Source organism: Chiloscyllium plagiosum, chromosome 25 (genome assembly GCF_004010195.1).
Source record: "Chiloscyllium plagiosum isolate BGI_BamShark_2017 chromosome 25, ASM401019v2, whole genome shotgun sequence".
In the NCBI taxonomy this organism is placed as follows: domain Eukaryota; kingdom Metazoa; phylum Chordata; class Chondrichthyes; order Orectolobiformes; family Hemiscylliidae; genus Chiloscyllium; species Chiloscyllium plagiosum.
The window spans coordinates 21,083,359-21,104,414 of NC_057734.1; the positions used below are offsets into that span (position 1 = coordinate 21,083,359).

Below are 21,056 nucleotides of genomic sequence, written 5' to 3' on the forward strand. Positions count from 1 at the left end.
TCCTCTAGCTTATCTCTCCACGCTTCAGGCTCTCTGCCTTTATTCCTGATGAAGGGCTTTTGCCCGAAATGTCGATTTTGCTGCTCGTCGGATGCTGCCTGAATTGCTGTGCTCTTCCAGCACCACTGATCCAGAAATAACTTACTCTGTGTCCGTGGATGCTGCCTGACCGCTGTGATTTCCAACATTTGTTATTTCAGTGCAGATTCCAGCATCTGCAGTAATTTGCTCCAAATGATTGAAGACTGTAGTCGCCTTCTTAAATTTTAGAGTGTAGTCTTATTTTCATTTTCTGTTTTGGTTTCTTTCCGCATTTCACTGAGCATTCTCTTTACTTTTTGGGATGGGAAGGTAAAGTAATTTGAGTCGTCAAGGATGTTTCAGCCAAACAGAAGTTTGTTGGTTGATATGAGGAGCTCACAACCAGAAAATTAACAATGCGGAAGTGCAGCCTATTGCTTTGTAGCACCTGAAGCTGAAAACATTTCTTCATTTTCATATCCTGTAGCATTAAGCTACATTTGCTATGTGTGATTCTCAAATGCAAATTTCCTAAATTTCATGTTCACAGAGCTGGTACTGTTTCAGTTGACAAGGAAATCCTAATGCAGCATTATAAACTGTCCTTCTGCTATATTGACAAGCCTGTCACAGACCATGACCAAATATCCATTTAATTGTTGTCTGCTAACTCTGCTGCCACTGCAGTTGGAGGGGGATGGTTGAAAGAGGATTACAGATGTTACCGCATTGGCATCCTTATCTCGCAGTGGCTGACATGCTCTCCACCTGTGTGTCTTCTACTTTTTTATAAACAAAAAATATTTAGACATCCATGGATCATTCTGACCAAAAATCAAAGGGTCAACAAAAGTTTCCAAAGGAAAAATGACTGTGGTTAGCAATGCACCAAAATCCCTGCAGTGCCCGCTGGTCCCTAAACACTGCTGTGTGCCTTCTATGCTTTCCTGCACACCTAATAAGTGGATGTTATTTTAGTCCAAAAATATCCCACAAAAGATGTTGGATAAGAGTCCAGAATACTGATATTGCAATGTCATGGGGAGCAAAGGGCATGCAAAAGATGAAATGCTGAACTTCCTGCTACAGACTTTAGCTGAATTGAAGAACATTATGCGAAAGCATGTATTATTCTGGTACAGTTGGTTCTGCTATAATGCATGTTTCTTCAACTAGAATTGATTTTAATGCGATTGAAGAATTTAGACTGTTATTTGTAAAATGCAAACTTTCCTTACCTGTATTGGCTGTAACGTGATAACGACATTAATTGGAATGGTGCAGCTATTGCACAGTTTTCTTATAACGTGGGATTGCACAAGGACAGAACTATCACAAAATATCAGAATGGACTACTTTTTTCAAAATTCCAGAAAAGGTGAATTTGAAGCGTTGCATCAAGCGAGATAGGATCACGTTGTAGAAAATCAAGTTACGGAATTGTTCTGGTGCAAGATGTGGTCTTTTGGCCCACCATGCCTATATCAGCATTCTGAATGAGCATTTAGACTTAGTTTCATTGTCCAGGCTCTTCACCAAACTTGCACATTATTCCTCATAAAAATAATAACCTAATGCTGAATTGAATGCCTTTTATATTTTGAATTTAGGGCACGTACTTTCCACAGTGATCGTGTATGATGATGAAGCCAAATATCTCTGAAGAAGCAGTTAGATGGTACAAGTATTCTCTGGATAGATCAGTGAAGTTGGGTCCGAATTATTTCCTATTAATCTACTCACAAGGTTGATATGAACGAGGAAACTAATGTACTGTAGCAGGTTAGTTTGCTACACTACATATCCACCTATTTAATTTGAATTTATCTAAAGCTTGTGGCATGGAGAGTGATTTTCTTTTGTCATAGGCTGTCAATACAATAATTTACTGTTAAACACATTTAAAACAAATAGGTTATGGTTGGTGGATAGCTTTTTTTTGCCTAATCATTGTGGAAAAAGAATTTCCCAGAAGCAAACTTGAAGGAGATTAACATGGAGTGTTAATTATAAAAGATTGTAGACGTTACAGTAAAGGTAGATTAGGAACAAGGCTTTGAAAGAGACCAGAATAATCAGCGTTGTTACCTTATGAATGGTACGCACCAGCTTCTCGCTAAAATCCTGTGAAAAAATACATTTGAGCTGAATTCAAAAAAGACAAAATTGAATTTTAACTTTTGCTGAAATTCTGGTAAGTTGTTATGGATAAATGTCAGACAGTGGTTTGAGAGAAATAAATTATTTGCTCTATTGTGTGTCCATTTGAACTCAAAAATGAAAGCATCAGTAATTTGTTTTATTTGCTATAAAATTAGCAGCCTTTGATATCTGAGTGTTTGAATCACTATTGGAGTATTCTCCTTTACCACTTGTCATGCAAATGTATGCCCTTCCTTTGCCACCCCCCTCCACATTATTAACGTTAGTCTTAACAATTCACCAAACAAGGAGATTTATCAAGGAATATCAGCCTTTTATTTTTATCTTTGTATGATTGCCTGTGAAGAATTTACTGTCCAGAGCAGACATCATATATGATAGCATGCTGTCTTAATTTTAATAAGACCTGATAGCAGTCAAGCTTCGAGATATTTTCATGTATGAAAACTGACAAACTTGCCAAGCCTAAGTAAATGTTAAAATAACTTTTGACAGCTTTTGCTTTTTTTCTTCATTGGATATAAATTTAAATAAAATATAATGTAAACAAAGGTCTTGAAAGACAATTCCATGTGCTGGCTACACAATGGTATATTGGTATACAATCTGTAAAGTGAGGCAATACGGTAAAAATATGGACCATATTGTATTCAATTTCTATTTGTTATGAAGAAATATATGTTTTGTTTCTATTCCATTGTTCTTTTCAACAATATGGGCATCATGCTGGCACAGTGGTTAATACTGCTGCCTCATATCAGCAGGGACCCGTGTTCAATTCCAGCCTTGACTGACTTCCTGTGTGGAGTTTGCATACTCTCCCTGTGTCTATGTGGATTTCCTCTGGATGCACCAGTTTCCTTCCATGGTCACAAAGATGTGAAGGTTAAGTGGATTGGTCATGCTAAATTGCCCATCATGTCCATGGATATATAGGCTGAGTGGGTTCGTCATGGCAAAAATGTGGGTTATGGGTTAGGATTGAGGGCTGGATTGGGTGGGATGCTCTTCAGAAGGTCAATGCAGACTTGATGGGCCGAATGGCATCTTTCCATACTGTAGGGATTCTATATTGGAGCGGCACGGTGGCACAGTGGTTAGCACCTGGGATCCGGGTTTAATTCCAGCGTCTGGCTACTGTCTGTGTGGAGTTTGAACATTCGCCCCGTGTCTGCGTGGGTTTCCTCCCACAATGCAAAGATATGCAAGTTAAGTGAATTGTCCATGCTAAATTGCCCATAGTGTTTAGCAATGTTTAGGTTAGGTGCATTAGTCAGGGGTAAATCTGGAGTAATAGGGGAACGAGTTTGGGTGGGATGCTCTTCTGTCCAACAAGACCTTCTGAAGTGTCTGTTTCTACACCATAGGGATTCTATGATTCTAAAAAAAACTTGTTATACAGGTACAATGCGAATGATTTATAAGAAGGTGTCAAAATAGCAAATTTGGCACTCCAATTTGCATTACAGTAGCTGTAACAAAATGGTAACAGGTTACTTTTAAATAAAACAATTCTGTATGATTTTTGTATTAGTTGATGGAATATTTTGAAATAGCTATTGTTTACATTTGTTCAATTGCAATTGCCCTTTTAGTGTAGATTTTAGTCTGAGAGAATTGGCAAGGTTTTAAAAACATCTGTACTTTCTTTTCTAAATGTTTCTTAATTTCTCCTTGCTGAAAGCCTCTGTGTTTGACCAAGCTTCTTGTTCTCATTTTTAAAGGTGCATTTTAATTGCAAATTAATCTGTATTTTATCTTTTGTAATGAACACCGCAATTACAATTAAGCTAATTTTGTCTTGCAGTTTTCTCCACGACCCTTCACGTTTAAAGGCATTGATCATATTGGGGTATGATACTGTGTCCCATACTGAGGAATATAGAAATTCCATAAGTACTAAATGGATGCAACTGCCCTTGAGGCAGGTCATTGTTGTCAATATAATTAGGAGAAGCAGCTGTCTCTTCTGCTAATTACTTTTAAATAAGCTGTGGTGAATCTGACCAGTTCTTTAATTGATTAATCCCTATTCTGCAAAGAAGTTGAAGATGTTGTTTCCATTTAAACTCCTCTGGCTATATTTCTTCTGTGTCATTCTTTTCTGTAAGTTGTGAAGAAGATGCAATATAATAGAAAGAATGAAAAAGTGCATTATCGTCTTTATATATCATTGTCTATTTATTTATGATGAGGTTGATCTATGGAAGAAGCAAATGCCCTTACTTGTCTCTCACGTTAACCCTTCTGAAATATCTCTAGTACTGGGTATTTGTGATGTCACAGTGTCTGCCAACCAATCTTCTCTCCCTATAACTGAGCAATGACATCGGTAGCCATGTTATTTAGGGGATAATTACCATGAACCGATGTGTTGCAGTCCCATTATTATACACTTTGTGTATATGTAATGTCTTGGGGTCGACAATGGCACAGTGATAATGTCTCTGGACTAGTAGCCAGAAACCTGGCTACATGTGCTAGGGATGTGGGCTCAAGTCCCACCTTTACAGAAGGTGAAATTTGAACTTAGCTCTTTTGGCATAGTGGTAGTGTCCCTACTTCTGAGCCAAGAGGCCTGGGTTCAGGTCACAGATATGAGTCTGAACAGCCAGATTAAAATAACTAGTTCCTAAGATGAGGGCCATTGCAGAACGGTGGTAATGTCCTTCTGTGCCAGGAGACCTTGGTTCAAGTCTCACCTCTTCAAGAAGTATCTAATAACATCTTTGAACGGGTTGATTAGAAAATAACTACATGTGACGCTGTTAAAGTACCTATTCAAGATGGCTATGTGAATCCCTGATGGACTCGACCTGTAAGCCTCTCTTGGCTCATCCCAGAGATCATATTCTGTGGTAGTCTGGAATATGAAACTCTTACAGGCAGTTTAGTTTAAGTTATTACCTTGATTTACCAATGGCATTAATGATACACTGTAACATACCTACAAGCCAGGCTTGAGTTATCTAAGGTTTTAAAACCGTTAGCAGAGTAGCATCGCCAGCTCTTACCCCAAAAGAGCTCTCTCAGGCTACTCCCCTTGTTGCTGCAAATAAGCTGTCTTTATACAGAAATTGGTATTAAAATTACAAAAACACCACATGTCCTTAATCAGATAAGCAGCAATAAAATGGCAAAAGTTTGCAGAGGAAGAGAAACTCATTGACAGGTCTGAGTACACTTGATTAATTAAGCTACATGCACATCAAAGTGGGAACCCTGATCAAACCAGGCCAAATAGCCAATTTCTTTGGCTAGCTAACCTTCCCTTTTTAACAGTACATCATAACAAGGGACCAGTCTAAACTATGTGGAAAAGGTCATGAGGTAACCTCACTCAGCTAACATGTCCGGTATCGTTGTCCAACAAAATGGCTTTTTCTTTTAATATTATCTAAGATTCCCAGAATGCAAATTGAATTCATAACATTCCCTGTTCTCGAGCTCCAGGGAACAACACACAAACATTCAATCTATGACAAGCAAGGTTACACGCAAATCAGACCACAAAGTTAACCTTTCCACCAGCTTCTGTTTTCTCTCACTCACTCTCTTTCTCTTTCTCTCTCTTTCTCTTTTTCTCTTTCTCTCTCTCTCTCTCACACACACTCACACTCACACAAAATCAGGATTGTTCTATTTCATGCATATTCCATTCAGCTTATTAAATTACAATTTATTTTCCTATTGAGTATGAGTTTTGTTCAGAGTCTTTAATGTAAACCAGAATTCAGTTATCCATCATCCAATGTAAATATGCATAGCTGCCAGCCCGTTTGGTCAAAAGGAAAAACTGCCACCCATACCACCTTATTTACACCAATCCATTGATACTAAGAACAGATGTCCTTAATTACTCTCCCCGTGGTCAAGCACTTTCCTGCATATCCTGCTGCAGATGTGTAAGGCTAACAGTTTTCTCAATGCTTTCACTCCTCCAACTCCATATAGCTTACAAATTTAGTTTCATGATGAGTTGAATGAACATGGTACTAGAACATGAAAGATGATGTTAATACGCAATTAGTTCTTTAGAGATGGCATCTGGGTTACATTTATCTAATTATATTTTCTACCTTGATTTTGTGTGCAGACTCATCCATCAGTGAGAGTTAAAGGAACAGAGCATAACTACAATCCAGTTTTCTGCCAAGATGAAAAATGTTCTTCTAACTCTAAAGGTAGCCACATGCACTGTCCCTTTTGTAGTGTGACTGATGCCTACCAGGACCCTGTCATCTTGAGAGCACATTACAGAGTTAAACATGTTGACAAAGGGCTTGATTTTGCAGGTAAGGTAATAAATTTCACATCAACCCTTGAGGCCCATCAGACCTTTTCTCTTTACTATGTCTGAAAATTATTGAAAAGGGTCATTTAAAAAAAAAACTAGATACTAAATATTTATATATCATAAATAATAATAATAGAAAGCATTGAAATATACAGTCCACCTGCATTAAGGGAAGAGAAAAGAAAGATTATGAAACATCTTAGCGTTTTTTTGAATAAACCTGTTCGGGGATGTTTTATATCTCTCTGAAACTGGCCTGCTGGCCCAGAGGCAGGGATATTACCACTATAGCCAAGAACCCCTCACCTTAGGAGCTAGATTGTTTCTAACTAACATGTTTGGAGATATTGTTAAACTCACCTGAAGTAGGTGAGACTTGAACCTAGGCCTCCTCGCCCAAAGGGAAAGCCACTACCATTGCACCACAAGAACCCTTCCATCTTGGGAGCTATAATCTGTCCAATAAACCTTCCAGATCCAGTCATTATAAAGAATTTGATTTCTGAACAATTTTACAAAGTGGATCAAAAGATGATAAAATAAGAATTGAAAGTTATTCAAAAATGAATTAGGATCAATGTGAGCCAGTATATTCTATTATTTTTATTGCAACACTCAACCATGATGCCTACTTACTTATTGGTGTTTTGCTTCCATAAATAATTAAGTTGTGTGTTTTGTTTAAAGTTGATTATAGTCATGTAATCCTATTAAATCAGAGCCTCTTTGGTAAACTGCTGATATTATTACATAGTTGAAAGGAAAGTTGAACTCCGTCCCCAAGAATTATACCTGACCTAGAAAGAAATCTGAGAGGAAATGAAACAAATGAACTTTACAATGTCTACTGTGGCAACTGAAGAGCAAGTTCAAAAAAAGTTCAGAAAGCACAATGCCAGAACTTAGCTAAAGCTGCAGTTGTTGAGTCAGCTACAGTACCTGTATGTTCAATTTTCCTAGAAATATTATCGTTCTGATTAATTTCTCTAAGAAACATGCTATAGTCATTGAGAAACACTTAAATTTATCATTTAAAATTAATTTAGAAATATTACTGTCATTAAACTTCAGAAAGCACTTAGACAGTAACAATGCATTAATTGGTGGAAATCTTGAAAAGAAAAAGGCTGGGAATTTTATCTTTATAAGGCAGTGTCTGAGAGAAAGAGAAGTAATGTTTTGCGGTTCCACTCCAAAAAGCTACTTTAGAGAATATTGACCATGTTCTATGATGTTAGCGGGCTTTCTTTTCAAGGTGGTAAAACTTCTTAGAAATTCTTCTTTTGAGGTCGTGAATTTCCTTTCAATGATGCAAATTACGCGTCGCTTGAATGAATTTAATTTGAGATTAAAGAAGGCCTTATAGGATATTATTTCTGGCTATTGAGGCAATGTACTGCCTAATAACATACTGTAACATGACAACTGCAGCGCTCTAGTTTTCTAATATTTCAGAAATCATGGGAGGAGGAGGGAATTTGTCCCAGACATAAATTAACAAATATGAGAACCTGCAACCCAACTTGTAGGGAGTAGACACATTTTCACTTTGAATGCAACAATTTTGGGGACTCTTTGTAACCTATGCTGGAGAGACAGGGTTGTTATTTAAATATATTAATGAACTTGGTTCATCAGATTTTGGCTGCCATTTGTGATTTAAATTGGAAGTTGATTTGACTGGATGTCTTACTGTCAGGAAACCTACTAGCTAAATTTAGCTGTCTGTCCCTGACCGTTGAGCAGATTTTCTGCTGTGATCAAAGAACACCCACCCAAGCCCGTCTTATCAACCCAATGTTCTTTGGCTCTTTGCCTCTATGTTTTCCAGTGGACTCTTCCCCCACCCCATCATTAATTCACATTTTCCCAATTACCAAGGGCTGTACCATCCACTTTGCAATTTTGCCAGCACTTTGTTCCTCTAGTTTGCCAGTTGTTCCCTTCCAAAGCACCAACCTGAGGCTTCTCCGTTACTGAGAGCTCTGGCCAACTGCTCCAGTCAAACCTGGTCAGGGGCCCAGTAAGGATAGCCAAGCAGTCGAGCTGGGAAGGGGTTAGGGCCAATAGAAGATCAGTGTGAGTGATAAAAATCATTTATGTAGTTTTTGTTTTTGTCTTTGTCTAGTATTTCCAGAGTAAATATCCAGATAAGGACATTATCTGAAGTCCCTGACTCCAGCTGAGTCATGATGTGGAGGTGCTCGTGTTGAACTGGAGTGGACAAAGTTAAAAATCACAAGACACCAGGTTATAGTCCAATAGTTTTATTTGGAAGTACAAGCTTTCGGAGTGCTGCTCCTTCGTCAGGTGGCGAGATGGTCAGCTACCTGACAAAGGGGCAGCACTCCAAAAGCTTGTACTTCCAAATAAAATTACATGTATAGGCATTCTTGTTGGAGCATTTATGTGATGGGTAGCACGTCTTGGGGGCATTAGCACACTTAAATTGTGAACTGTCTCACATCCTCAGGCATTTACCAGGAACGAATGGAATTGGGTAAGGAAATGCAATTTGTGATTGGGAATCAACACAGTGATTTTGATCTTCGTGTGTGCATTGTATAGATATATAAAATGTATTTATATAATTACGTCTATGATAGTATGCAGAAAAAAATATCGACATGCTGGGACATTAGCCAAAATCCAGCTTTCTGAAAATATGAAATTTGAGGGTTGCTCCCATAACAGTGATTCAGTCATTGTATATTGATTCCCAGTTGACACACATTTTCAAAAAGGTAATAGCTTCAATAACTCTAGCCATTCCAATTTTGTATAATTGGAGTGAAAATGCAGGCCCCTAAAGTTTTACATCTGTATCTATCTATATCTATAACTGCTTTTCATACAACGTTGGTATCCTTTTCTGACAGACAGCATGGTTTTCTACTTCACAATGTTAGACCTGAGTCGTCACAGCACTTTAAGAGTTGTCTCCTGTTACAACCAAAGCTGACAATACACCATTGATCTAGTCCCACTAGCCAAGTTGAATAGAAATATTTTATCCAGTTTCTAAGAAAACCAATTGCATATCCATAACGGGCTTCAAACAAAATCTATTAGCCACGTTCCTTAATAGCTACAGTTATTAACCTGAAATCTTGGAGACATAGCTGTTCAAGATATATAGTTTTGAGAAGTTTCTTCAATTATCCTTTCATGTAAACAAATAGATTTAATTCTAACGAGAGTTTTTTTTTCCCAGAAATGGGAGAAATCAGCTGGGTGGCTTGTTCATTGCAAGCATTTCTCCATTTCAGCTTAATCTTGGCAGCATTTTCTTCAGTTCAAATTGTTCTTAGCAGGCTTTCTTCCAAATCAACTAAATCTGATAAAACAAGGACATTTCCAAGCCAGTCGCTATTCACAAAGAAAGCAACAGATGTCTAAAGCAAGCCAGTCATGTACAAGCTTTGTATATAATAACACTTGGATTACCTGTTTTAGGAAACCACTCCACGTACACGCTCACCACCTTCCCCCATCATGGACAGCACAGGTTGTCTATTTCATTGGCACTTAATGTAAAATCTGGGCGAATCAAAAATCGAGCTCAGTCTTTCACTCAAGAATGCTGCATTTTGGACATCAGATCTATCTAGCTGAATATTTAAGGATTTAGTTACAGCAGGATGAAACACTATCTCAAATTTGCAAAACTTATATCCCATGTTATAAACAATATTCCTAAAATGCATTGATCCTGCAGCACTAAGTCTTAAATTGTTATTCCCTGCCTACTTGCCAGTAGAACACTGCAATAACAATCCACTCTACATTTTGTTTAATGGAAATCAAAATGGACTTCCTTTTCCAGCAATTTAAGTAAGTAATCATAGCCTGTTTTAAAACTTTCCAGAAGCTGGATTATTTCTGCTTCAGGGTAAAGACTGATTTGAGTTTGGAAAAATTATTTGAGGTTTTCTTTGCTTCTCTCCAGCTTAATTAATATCAAGTAGGTATTTTGTGAATGCTACTAAAATGACGATAGATAGAAGCTGTGATTTGTGAATTATTCAAATTAACAGGTGTGTATTACATTAAAGTCATTTTTCAAAATCCCATATTGGTAAAAGTGAAATAAGATAATATACGGTGCAAAATGTTACTCAGGGCATTGTTACAGTGGTAATGGCTTTTTGCTATGCAACAAATAATCTAAAAATAGTGTAATCACAGATGTGTTATCCCAGTCTACAATGTCATTTTTGTTTTACCCTATTTCATAATTTTTCTTCACTATTTTAGTATTTGCCATTCTTCATCCAAATCTCTGTTGTCTAATTGGTTTAAATTAACATCCCATCTCTATGACTATGACTCTATAATTACTTTTGAATGCTTAGGCATGTTTTATTGAATCATTGGTGTTTACCTAAAACCTCGGACAGCCTAACTGAGAATAACAAATCACAGCTAAGAGACTTTATGGGATGAATGCACTTACCTCATTCAGGGAGACAATACCACATAAGAAATAGGTACAGGCAGAGGCCATTCAGCTGCTTGACCCTATGCAGCATTCAATGAGATCATGTCAGAACTGATCTTGGTTTCAACTGCACTTTATAAACTGATCCTTATAACCATTGATTTCCATAGATCAAATATCTCTGTCTCAGCCTTGAATGTATTAAATGACTCAGTCTCCAAAGATTTCTGGGATGAAAAATTTCAAAGGCTCTTGACCCTTTAAGGGAAGAAATTCTTCCTTGCCTCCATCTTAAGTAGATAACTCCTTATTCTATTTTGTTTGTTATTTACCCTCTCCAACCCCATCAGAATCATTTGTTTTCACTAGCATCACCTGTCAATTCTTCTGACTCAAATTAGTACCCAAATATAACACAAGTGTCATAAACTACCTTTCTTATTTGATATAAATATGTAAGTATTATTCATCTCGGTTTTACCCTATGAAATGTCACCCAGTAAGCAAACAGTGGGATTGTTTTTGGCAAATTGGTATCATTGTGTAGTTTTCCTTTATGGCCACATAATAGCTATGAACAGTAGGCAAAAATACAAAATGGTATTAAAGATGATATGCAAACTCATATTGAGGACTAAACATTTTTGTCATCTAGCTGCCAGGATTAATATTTGGCATGTGTCGTATACAACATAATCTATTCAGCTTCAACCATGTACTTAAACACCAATATCAGAAGAAATTACCTCTCTGTGCTGAACTATAAACAAATTAGAAACCAATTTAAGAGTAATCAAGTTCAGTTAACATTAGAAGTTTGTTCTGGATTGATAAGACTTTTCCCATTCAATCAACTTGCATTAAATTCAGGTTCGGTTGGTAAAGGTTAAAGTCAAGTGAATATATTCTCTAACTTTTGAAGAAATAATCATTTATTTATACATTTGGGTGCACTTAATGGTTCACTTTGAATGTTACGAAGATGCTTAAAGAGGTTTTCTTTCCATATTTACCAGGTTTGAAGATACTTCGCTGTTGTAATCACTGTGACATCATTGGAACTATCAAAGAAGAAAAGAAATTTAAAGGTGCACACTGGCACTGCTACCGCTGTCGAAATGGTTTCAATAGACGTGATGAAGCTATCAAGCATTACAAAACTCATTTCCGCAACCCTCATACGACTTTTCAAATTCAAATTACACAAGTGAGTTCAAAATGATCAAGGTGCTCAAAGATCTGGAGACTGCTTTTGATACCAACACATATATTTAAGGACAAGCGGCCTGGAAGTTGAGTTAAAAACATCTCCCCTCCCTTATCCTTGCTTCCCCACCGCTCTGCCAGCACCTACCTGCAGTAACTGCAGAAATCCCAATGCTCTGACATTCTCATGGCCAGTAACAAATTAATTGCCCTCAAGGTGCCCGTTAACTATCAACAGTTTGTCACTTGCAATCAAATGAGGCTGGGACCTCAAAATAGCAGCTACCTGACTTTATTTGGGCAGGGAAAGTATCTGACTTTGTTCACCAGCTCCATCGACCAGCTGAATGTTCAACTCAACTCCGTTATATTTATGTAGAACTTGCTTGTCCTTTATTTTGTTGGTAAGACTTAAACCTGCTAATGAGGGGACAATTTTCAGCTATTCCTGGAATTTTGGTTGAACCTGTCAATTGTGATGCGTAATCCTTATTTAATATTTCTGAAACTCAAGTGATGAAATTTTCAGAAAGAACTACATTTTTTTTATGCACTGCTTTCACAGTGGTCAAATTTTAACATTTTGCCTTAGTAATGATCTTTTTGAGATGTTGTACATTTTAGACCACTTACTTTGAAATGCTATGAAAGAAATTCCATATTTTTAATTTGCTCTATACATTGCATTGAGGAACCTATAACAGAAAACTTTTTTGCCTAAATTCATTCATTCATGCATTTAATTTCACCTTTCTGATTCAGCTTAATTGTTTAGTTTTGGTTATTAGCTACGATTGCAACACTTTTTTTGATTTGTCTCACTCTGAGGAATATGCCTCTCTGCTTATAGATTGCTGAAAAGAGAAGTGAAGAGTAAGGTGCTAGAAAGGGACAATAGCTTAGTTGTAAAGAAATCATTTTTGTAGTTGGGAGGGAAGTATCAATGTAAAGAGACTTGTGGACCTTTGAGAGGATAGGGACAAAGTCAGTGAAGGATTAATATTTCTAAGAATTTGGTTGACCATAACAATACTATTGTGTGTTTTGCTGCACTAATTTAAAATTTTGAATTTTTCAAACTGCTACTGCTGCAACAATACAGCCAGTGCAGTTGTTGACAAATAACTAGTAATGGATGTTAGAATACTGTTAACTTACTTTCTAACAACATTATGATTTCAGCTCTTCAGTTTGGGTCAAATTGACTGTTTTAATTCACTTTTGAGTTTCTCCCACATCTGGGGCAATTGTCATGAACTGTGTAGGACAGATTTGGACTGTACTTGTCCACGTGCATAATAGCCTTTTAAAGATGGCAGGGTGCTGGGCTATTCCAGAATATCCCAGCTGTGGCACATTTTCCTGGCTATGATGCATAGTAGAGTTGAACAAGCATCAGACATGAGATGCCACAGTGGTTTGTGTAAATGAGTCAAGTTTGGGAAGATAGTATAAGAAATTTTGATGGGCCTTCAGAGAGACACTTACGATGAAACTTGATGAAATTGACACTTGGCCAAAATAAAGATTCAGCTCAATGTTTGTAGTTCTCTTTAAAAGCTACCCATAAAAATTAATCCTGTCTGCTATGAATACATTGCAACACTACTGTAATTGATTTACTTTGTTATATTTAAATCTTCTGCAAATCAGTGATGTAGAGTGGAGGTCATTAATTGGCAACAATCTTAGAGTATTTAGACAAGGGTTGTTGGGGAGAGGTGAAAGTGAGGTCTGCAGATGCTGGAGATCAAAGTTGAAACTTTATTGCTGGAACAGCACAGCAGGTCAGGCAGCATCCAGGGAACAGGAGATTCGACGTTTCGGGCACAGGCCCTTCTTCAGGAATCCTGAAGAAGGGCCTGTGCCCGAAACGTCGAATCTCCTGTTCCCTGGATGCTGCCTGACCTGCTGTGCTGTTCCAGCAATAAAGTTTCAACTTGTTGGGGAGAGGTATCAATAGTTAAATATAGTATGCCTCATTTTTTTAAATTTATGTTTGTTTTGCTGCTTTCTGTGTAACTTTAGTTTTTAAGGAAATGTAAGTTACAGATGAACCTTTTGAAATAATTTATTGGATTTTCATTTTTTCATATTTGTTCTTTCATCTAGCAGCCGCATTGATGGAGCTTGCTCTATGACAGCAAGTAAATTTGATGAATGTCAACTGAATCTCAGTTTTAGACCCATCATTGTACTGTTTGCAACCACATCTAAAGACTTGTGTTCCTTTGATGTTTAAATTCATTTGCATTAATTATTGACTTTGAAGAAGATAAATGAAATTTGGCACTTCTTGGTTTTCCATCACCAGAATTCCATTCTGCCTTATTGGGAAAAATGTTACATTTAAACATTTCAAGACTACTTTAAATCTTCACCCAAGTATGAAAGGGAAAATTGCAACTACCGCAAGAGACAAAAGAGATGAAGATATTAGCCTAGTGTCTGTTGGTTTCAAAAGGACATATCGAATGTTATTTTTGTTCATTGTTGCATACTGACTGCTGGGGAGTAGGAGTGAATCTTTTAACTAGGAGTGTTCCCATGCATTTTCCAGCCTCATTCTGCTAGGTGGTGAAGGTAGTGGCTTTAGAAGGTGATTGCACAGTGGTGAGTTGCCCGAGTAAAGCCTGTATGTGGTACATACAAAATCGGGGAATGGATGTTTAAGTTAGTAGATGGAGTATAGCTGGCATAGGCTAATTTGACTCTGATGTTGTTGAGCTCTTGAATATTGTTGAATTGTTAATGTTGAACTCATCCAGACCATTCAAGAGTACTCCACAGCACATTCCGGAGGATCTTTAACTGTACCCACACTGATTCTACGCCTTCCGATCCTATGTTGTTTCTTACTGTTGATTTAGTTTCATTTCTTACAAGACAACCCCGCATTCTCTACCCATCTGCCTGTCCTCTCAATAGGACACATGTCGTTGGATATTTAGTTCCCCGCCCTGATCCCCTTGCAGTAGTGTCTCTGTGATGCATCCTTTCCCTTTCCTGAGATAACAAGAGTTCAGAGACAGTATGTTCCTGTTAGTGTAAGGGCAAGGCCGATAGGTATAGAGAATGCTGATGACTAGATAAATTGAAATGCTAGTCAAGAAAAAGAGGCATATGTCAGGTGTAGACAGCTGGGATCAAGTGAATCCCTCAAGGAGTATAAGGCTGTAGGAGTATATTCGGGTGAAATCAGGAGGGCAAAAAGGGATATAAGATAGCTTTGGCAATAGAGTCAAGGAGAATCCAAAGTGATGCAATTAAAGACGTTTAAGGGCAAAAGAATAACTGGAGAGAGAATAGGGCCCTTTAAAGATCAATGTGGCCATCTATGTGTGGGACCACAGGAGGTGGGTGAGACACTAAACAAATATTTCATGTCCGTGTTTACTGTGGCGAAGGATGTGGAAGGTAGGGTACTTGGGGAAATAAATAGTGATGTCTTGGGTAGAGTTCATATTAGAAAAGAGGAGGTGATGGAGGTCATTAAAAAGTATAAAGGTAGATAAATCCCCAGAACCTGATCAGATGTACCCCTAGAACTTTGGGGGAAGCTAGGAAAGAGATTGTTGGTCCCCTTGCTGAGATATCTATATCATTGATGGCCACTGGTGAGGTGCTGGAAGGCTAGAGGTCGGCTAATGTACCATTATTTAAGAAAGGCTATAAGGAAAAGCCAGGGAACTATGGACCGGTGAGCCTTATATCAGTGGAGGATAAGTTGTTTGGAGGGGATTCTGAGGAATGAGATTTACATGCATCTGGAAAGGCAAGGGCTGATTTGGAATAGTCAACATGGCTTTGTGCGTGGGAAATTATGTCTCGCTAACTTGATTGAGATTTTTGAAGAGGTATTAAAGAAGATTGAAGGCAGAGCAGTAGACGTCTATATGGACTTCAGCAAAGCATTCAACAAGATTCCACATGGTAGACTGGTTAATAATGTTAGATCCCATGGGGTCCAAGGAGAGTTAGCCAGTTGGGTACAAAATTGGTTTGAAAGTAGGAGACAGGGTTGTGATAGAGGATTGGTTTCCAGACTGGAAGCCTGTGAACAGCCACAAGGATCAGTGCTGGGTCCATAGCTTGTTGTCATTTATGTAAATAATTTGGATGTGAATATAGGAGGTATGGTTAGTAAGTTTGCAGATGACACCAAATAGGTGGTGTAGTGGACAGTGAAAATTATTTCCGGGTACAACAGGACCTTGATCGGATGGGCCAATGGACTAAGGAGTGACAGGTGGACTATAGCTTTGATAAATGTGAGGTGTTACATTTTGCTAGGGCAAACCCGGGCCGGACTGGTATGATTAATGATCAGGCCCTGGGGAGTGCTGCTGAATGAAGAGACTTGGGGTCGCAGGTAGACATGGTGGTGAAAAAAGCATTTGGCATGCTTTCTTTCATTGGTTATAACATTGAGTGTAGGAGTTGGGAGGTCATTGGTGAGGCCACTTTTAGAGTATTGGTAGTATAATTCTGGTTGTCGTTCTGAAGGAAAGATGTTGTTAAACTTGAAGGGGTTTAAAACAATTTACAAGGATGTTGGTGAACTGGAGCGTTTGAGCTATGGTGGGAGACTGAATAAGCTGGGGCTTTTGTTTTCCCTGGAGCATTGGATGCTGAGGGGTGACCTTACAGAGGTTTATAAAGTCATGCAGGAAATGGATAGGGTGAATAGTCAAGGTCTTTTTCCTAGCATGGGGGGAGTCTAAAACTAGGTTTAAGGTGAGAGGTGAAAGATTTAAAAAGAGTCTGAGGAGTCGCTCTTTCACGCAGATGGTGGTACATGTATGGAACAAGCTACCAGAGGAAGTGGTGGAGGCAGGTACAAATACAGCATTTAAAAGACAACTGGATGATTATATGAATAGGAAGGGTTTAGAAGGATATGGGCCAAATGCTGGCAAATGGGATTAGATCAGATTTCAATATCTGGTCAGCACGGACAATTTGGACCAAAGTGTCTGTTTCCATGCTGTGTAACTCTAGGATTCTATAACCCCTGCAAATGGTAAAATTCACGAGTGTGGAGCTTGTTAAAAATCAGCTTGTTTAAAAATTATAGATATGTGATTTTTGCCTGAAGGTGTTGATTTTTGTTGTTAGTTATTTTTCAGCACAGACAGACGAATTTCTGGTTTTGTAGATACGAAGATTGACTATACCTTTTCTCATACTGCGCACATTTAAGTACACCACTCTCAGTCCCGTTGTTGACCACCCTCCTTCTCACGGTTATCCCCTTATTCACTGTGTCTGACGTTAGATTCCTGAGTCTTTCCATACTTTCTGTCTCATTACTTGTTTTGGAAACTTTAAATAACCTCTCCTGAGCAATTCCCTCCGCCGCTCTCCCCTAGCATTAACTAGTTTAAAATCAATGTGCCTTGATTTGTGCCATCAATCCATCTACCTTATTCTGAATGCTTCATGCATTAATTTACAAAGCCTTTAAATTCTACCGCTTGTAAAGTCCTGCTTAATCATTGTCTTGTGTGTGCTGGCCGACATCAGCACCAGATTGTGAAATACCCTGATTTTTAAAATTCTCATTTGGATTTTCAAATTCATTAATGGCTTTGCCTCTCCTAAAGCCTGAACTTTAGAACACTCCCCCTCCTCTTACCCTGCACCCTGCAAAGAATACATGTACTCCATTTATCTAATTATCAAACCTCTTTTTTTTTAAGATGCTTCTCAAAATCTTTGGTCACCTGCTTTAATATCTCAATACCCACTGTCAAATTTTGTTTGATAACATTCCTGGGATGCCTTGTGGCCTTTGTTATTGGTGCAATATCAATATAAGTTGTCATCATAATACTGACAGATTATACCATTTGAGTTGTTTAATGTGGAGTGTCAAGGAGATTACAGAGAGAAGGTGGCCATGAAACTGGGAATGAAAAAAAGGGGAAAAGCAAAAAAATGCACTTTTTGAAATAGTCATTGATCTTAACATAGAACATTGTGGCTTGGATTTTTGGTTAATGGTAAAGGGTTAGTGCTCATCACCTACTACATTTAAAGATTGCTTGTAGAAGGTATTAGCATAGCAATTTGGGTTTATTAAGAGCACAATTTCACAAGGGATTTGTAACTTCTATGGGCAGGGCAAACAAAAGTGTGTCTCTTCAATCAATCAGATTAGAGAATCCTTATTAAGGTAAACAATCGGAAGTTATACACTTTTTTTTTGAAAAAAGTGTTAAATCACGTATAGAAAACAAAATCAGAGTGAAATAAAGAAATAACAAAAAAGATGAGCAGAACAAGTTTAAAAAAATTTGAGTCTCCGGCTCTTCTGTGTTTCAGTGCAGAATCTCTTGGTAAAGTATTAGTGTCGCGAAACCCATGGAAGAAATGACAAACATGGACATTAGAAAGTTGACTCCACATGTGAACGTTGGAAGTCATTTGCAGAGGAACGTTGATTATCTGAAGGACATGGGTGGGGGGGTATTTTGTTTGGTTAATCGAATGCCAGATAGCAAAGTTTAGCCAAGCATCGGGACCTTGCGATCTTACCGGATAATCCGATATTTGGAGGCGCTGTGAGGCAGCAGTGCTAACCACTGGGCCACCGTGCCGCCCATAATCCGATATTTGGATAATCGAATGACAGATAATTGAGGTTCCTCTGTACTTTGTGATAGTATTGAGTGCTGATAATCACACTCTAACTGCTCTCTTATTTTGTGTTAATGATTAATTTATTTGCAAATTACTAATTAGAGCAGGTAGATTCAGCTACCAGCTCCTATATATACTCAATTGTAGTATCTGATATTCAGTGTGGAAACACTATAAAGGAAAGATGTGATACTGTTGAGAATGTTCTTCTATACCGAATTGAGTTTTCAAATGATCCAGCTTGGGAGTTGTAGAATGATTCAATGAGTCAGCATATTGTTCTTTTACACCTGGAATGCAGTCCAACTTGGATGCATCAGATGTCAAGAGTTTGTACAGTTTTAATCCATCCTGGTGGTTTAATGAAGATAACTATCATCACATGGGAAATCTCTCTCGGGTTGAGAAATTATTATCACAAAAAGACCTAGGATTCAATATGATGTGCATTTAGACTATTGTCCACTTCATCGCGTTAAATTCATCACATTTTCAAGTATAAATAAAATTAGAGTCAGTTTGCATACTGGGTTTGAAAAGTGGAATGTGAATTGGGAACCAGGAGACTTTTAGGAGAACCATTAGTGTACTCGCCAATATAATGCGATATACCATGCACATATAAAAATAACACCATTGTGTAGGTTCGGTAAAGCTGGATGGCTAGCAGGTCCAACTTTGCCCAAGATAAAACTTGAACCATTCAGGTAGAGTGTGGGCAATTCGAAGTATTTGTGAATGCTAATTATATAATCTATTTTGAAAACCTATTTATGCAACTTATAAATTTATTTCTAATCAAAGATTGATTTAAAATAGATTTACCAATATTGTTGTGATAATATGTTGTGTGCAATCTCTTCTTTTGTTTTAGGAGGTAAATAGTCGACAGTATTACGAACAAAGTGCAGAAGCTCATCATAAAGCTTATGGAGGCAACCACATTACCTCTGGTGGGACAATGGATATCACGCCATTTAGTCCTGTTGTGACAGAAGTAGCCATTAACACAACAACCTCGACTCTTACCACGGGGAAGAATGATACTATTGTAGGACAGGCTGCAAAGGTATGTCAACAAAGCACATTGGAAATTAAGTGATTTTGTTTTGTAACCCCAATTTTGTCCAGTCATAATCTTTCAGTACCATGGTCTTCCCATTCACATGGAAAGTTGATCCCCATGTGGTGCAGCAAAATCTGTGACAAAATATCTTGAATAAACTGTATAAATTAGTCAAATCATTTTAGATGAGGATGATGTATGTACAAGTAATTTTGCTTGAGGTTGCATACACATCTAGATGTTTTCATGCCATTATTTAATTTCATGTTTGTCACACAATTTTTAAGCACAGGAAATATAGATGAGCTATTCAGATATCTATTTAGTAGTCAAACCTATTGAAGGTAAAAATGAAAGTGGAAACAAGTTTATGAAATCTTGTTAAAATTGACTTTGTTTTACATTAAATTGCAGAAATAAATTTGAGGGTCTGGAATTTCAAACTTCCAAAGTTAATTTTCATATTTATACTGTCTTCCCAGTTTCAGTAGTGTTCAGGTTTTATTCTTTTAAAAAGATGGTGTCGACTAATAGCTGTGTATATATGGATTAAATCAAAAGCAAAGGTAGTGCTAAAAATAGAATAATCATTAACAATAATATTTCATCTTTAAAATCATTCAAATTACAAGACTGGCTGGTTTATATTGGACACTCATGTCACATTTTATAATTAAATGTTCAGTTTTGTAGGTATTAGGCAACGTGCTAGAAATATAAGCCCTCCTGATTGGAGTTCTAATATACTTCTGATGTATGTTAGCTAAATTTTAAGAATAGCCAAGTATTTGATTCACAAAGTAGGTACTCATGAACAGTTCAACATCTCAGTCTTAGTAATAATTAACAATGGATTTTTTTTTTATGTTATCTTTTTAAAAGGATGGCAATCTGACCAATGGTATCACTGCTGATGCCAAAGAATCTATGGGCTCTACGTCAGCAGATGATCATCAAACTCTGGTACTTATGGACCCAGATGGGGAAAATGGAGAGCTTGTGTACAGTGATACTGCAAACCTAGTTGTAGAACAGGTAAAATTCTAATTCATTTAACTTTTTTTATTATTTTGTGTTGTGCCATACTGAATGGACTAACTTTTCAGTTGGGTTGTTGAAGGTGGTGTTCATATTTATTTTGCTTCTCTCTTCACATCTCATTGAGTAGAAGAGTTACGTAAACCAGGAAGGATCCAGATTTGGTCTCCAGTTTGATG

The 21,056-nt window shown here is 37.6% G+C and overlaps 1 protein-coding gene across 3 annotated transcripts in view; it reads left to right on the forward strand.

Moving 5' to 3' along the window:
• The window catches only part of zgc:193801 (uncharacterized protein LOC564476 homolog), a 42,970-nt gene that overhangs the window by 8,411 nt on the left and 13,503 nt on the right, over nt 1-21,056 (forward strand). For 2 of the 3 annotated variants that reach the window (XM_043715630.1, XM_043715631.1), the window contains exons 2-5: nt 6,281-6,479; nt 11,939-12,129; nt 19,648-19,842; nt 20,722-20,874. In XM_043715630.1, coding sequence (XP_043571565.1) covers nt 6,281-6,479; nt 11,939-12,129; nt 19,648-19,842; nt 20,722-20,874 — 738 coding nt within the window. The remainder of the gene's footprint in view (nt 1-6,280; nt 6,480-11,938; nt 12,130-19,647; nt 19,843-20,721; nt 20,875-21,056) is intronic. The other variant, XM_043715632.1, reaches the window with a different exon arrangement.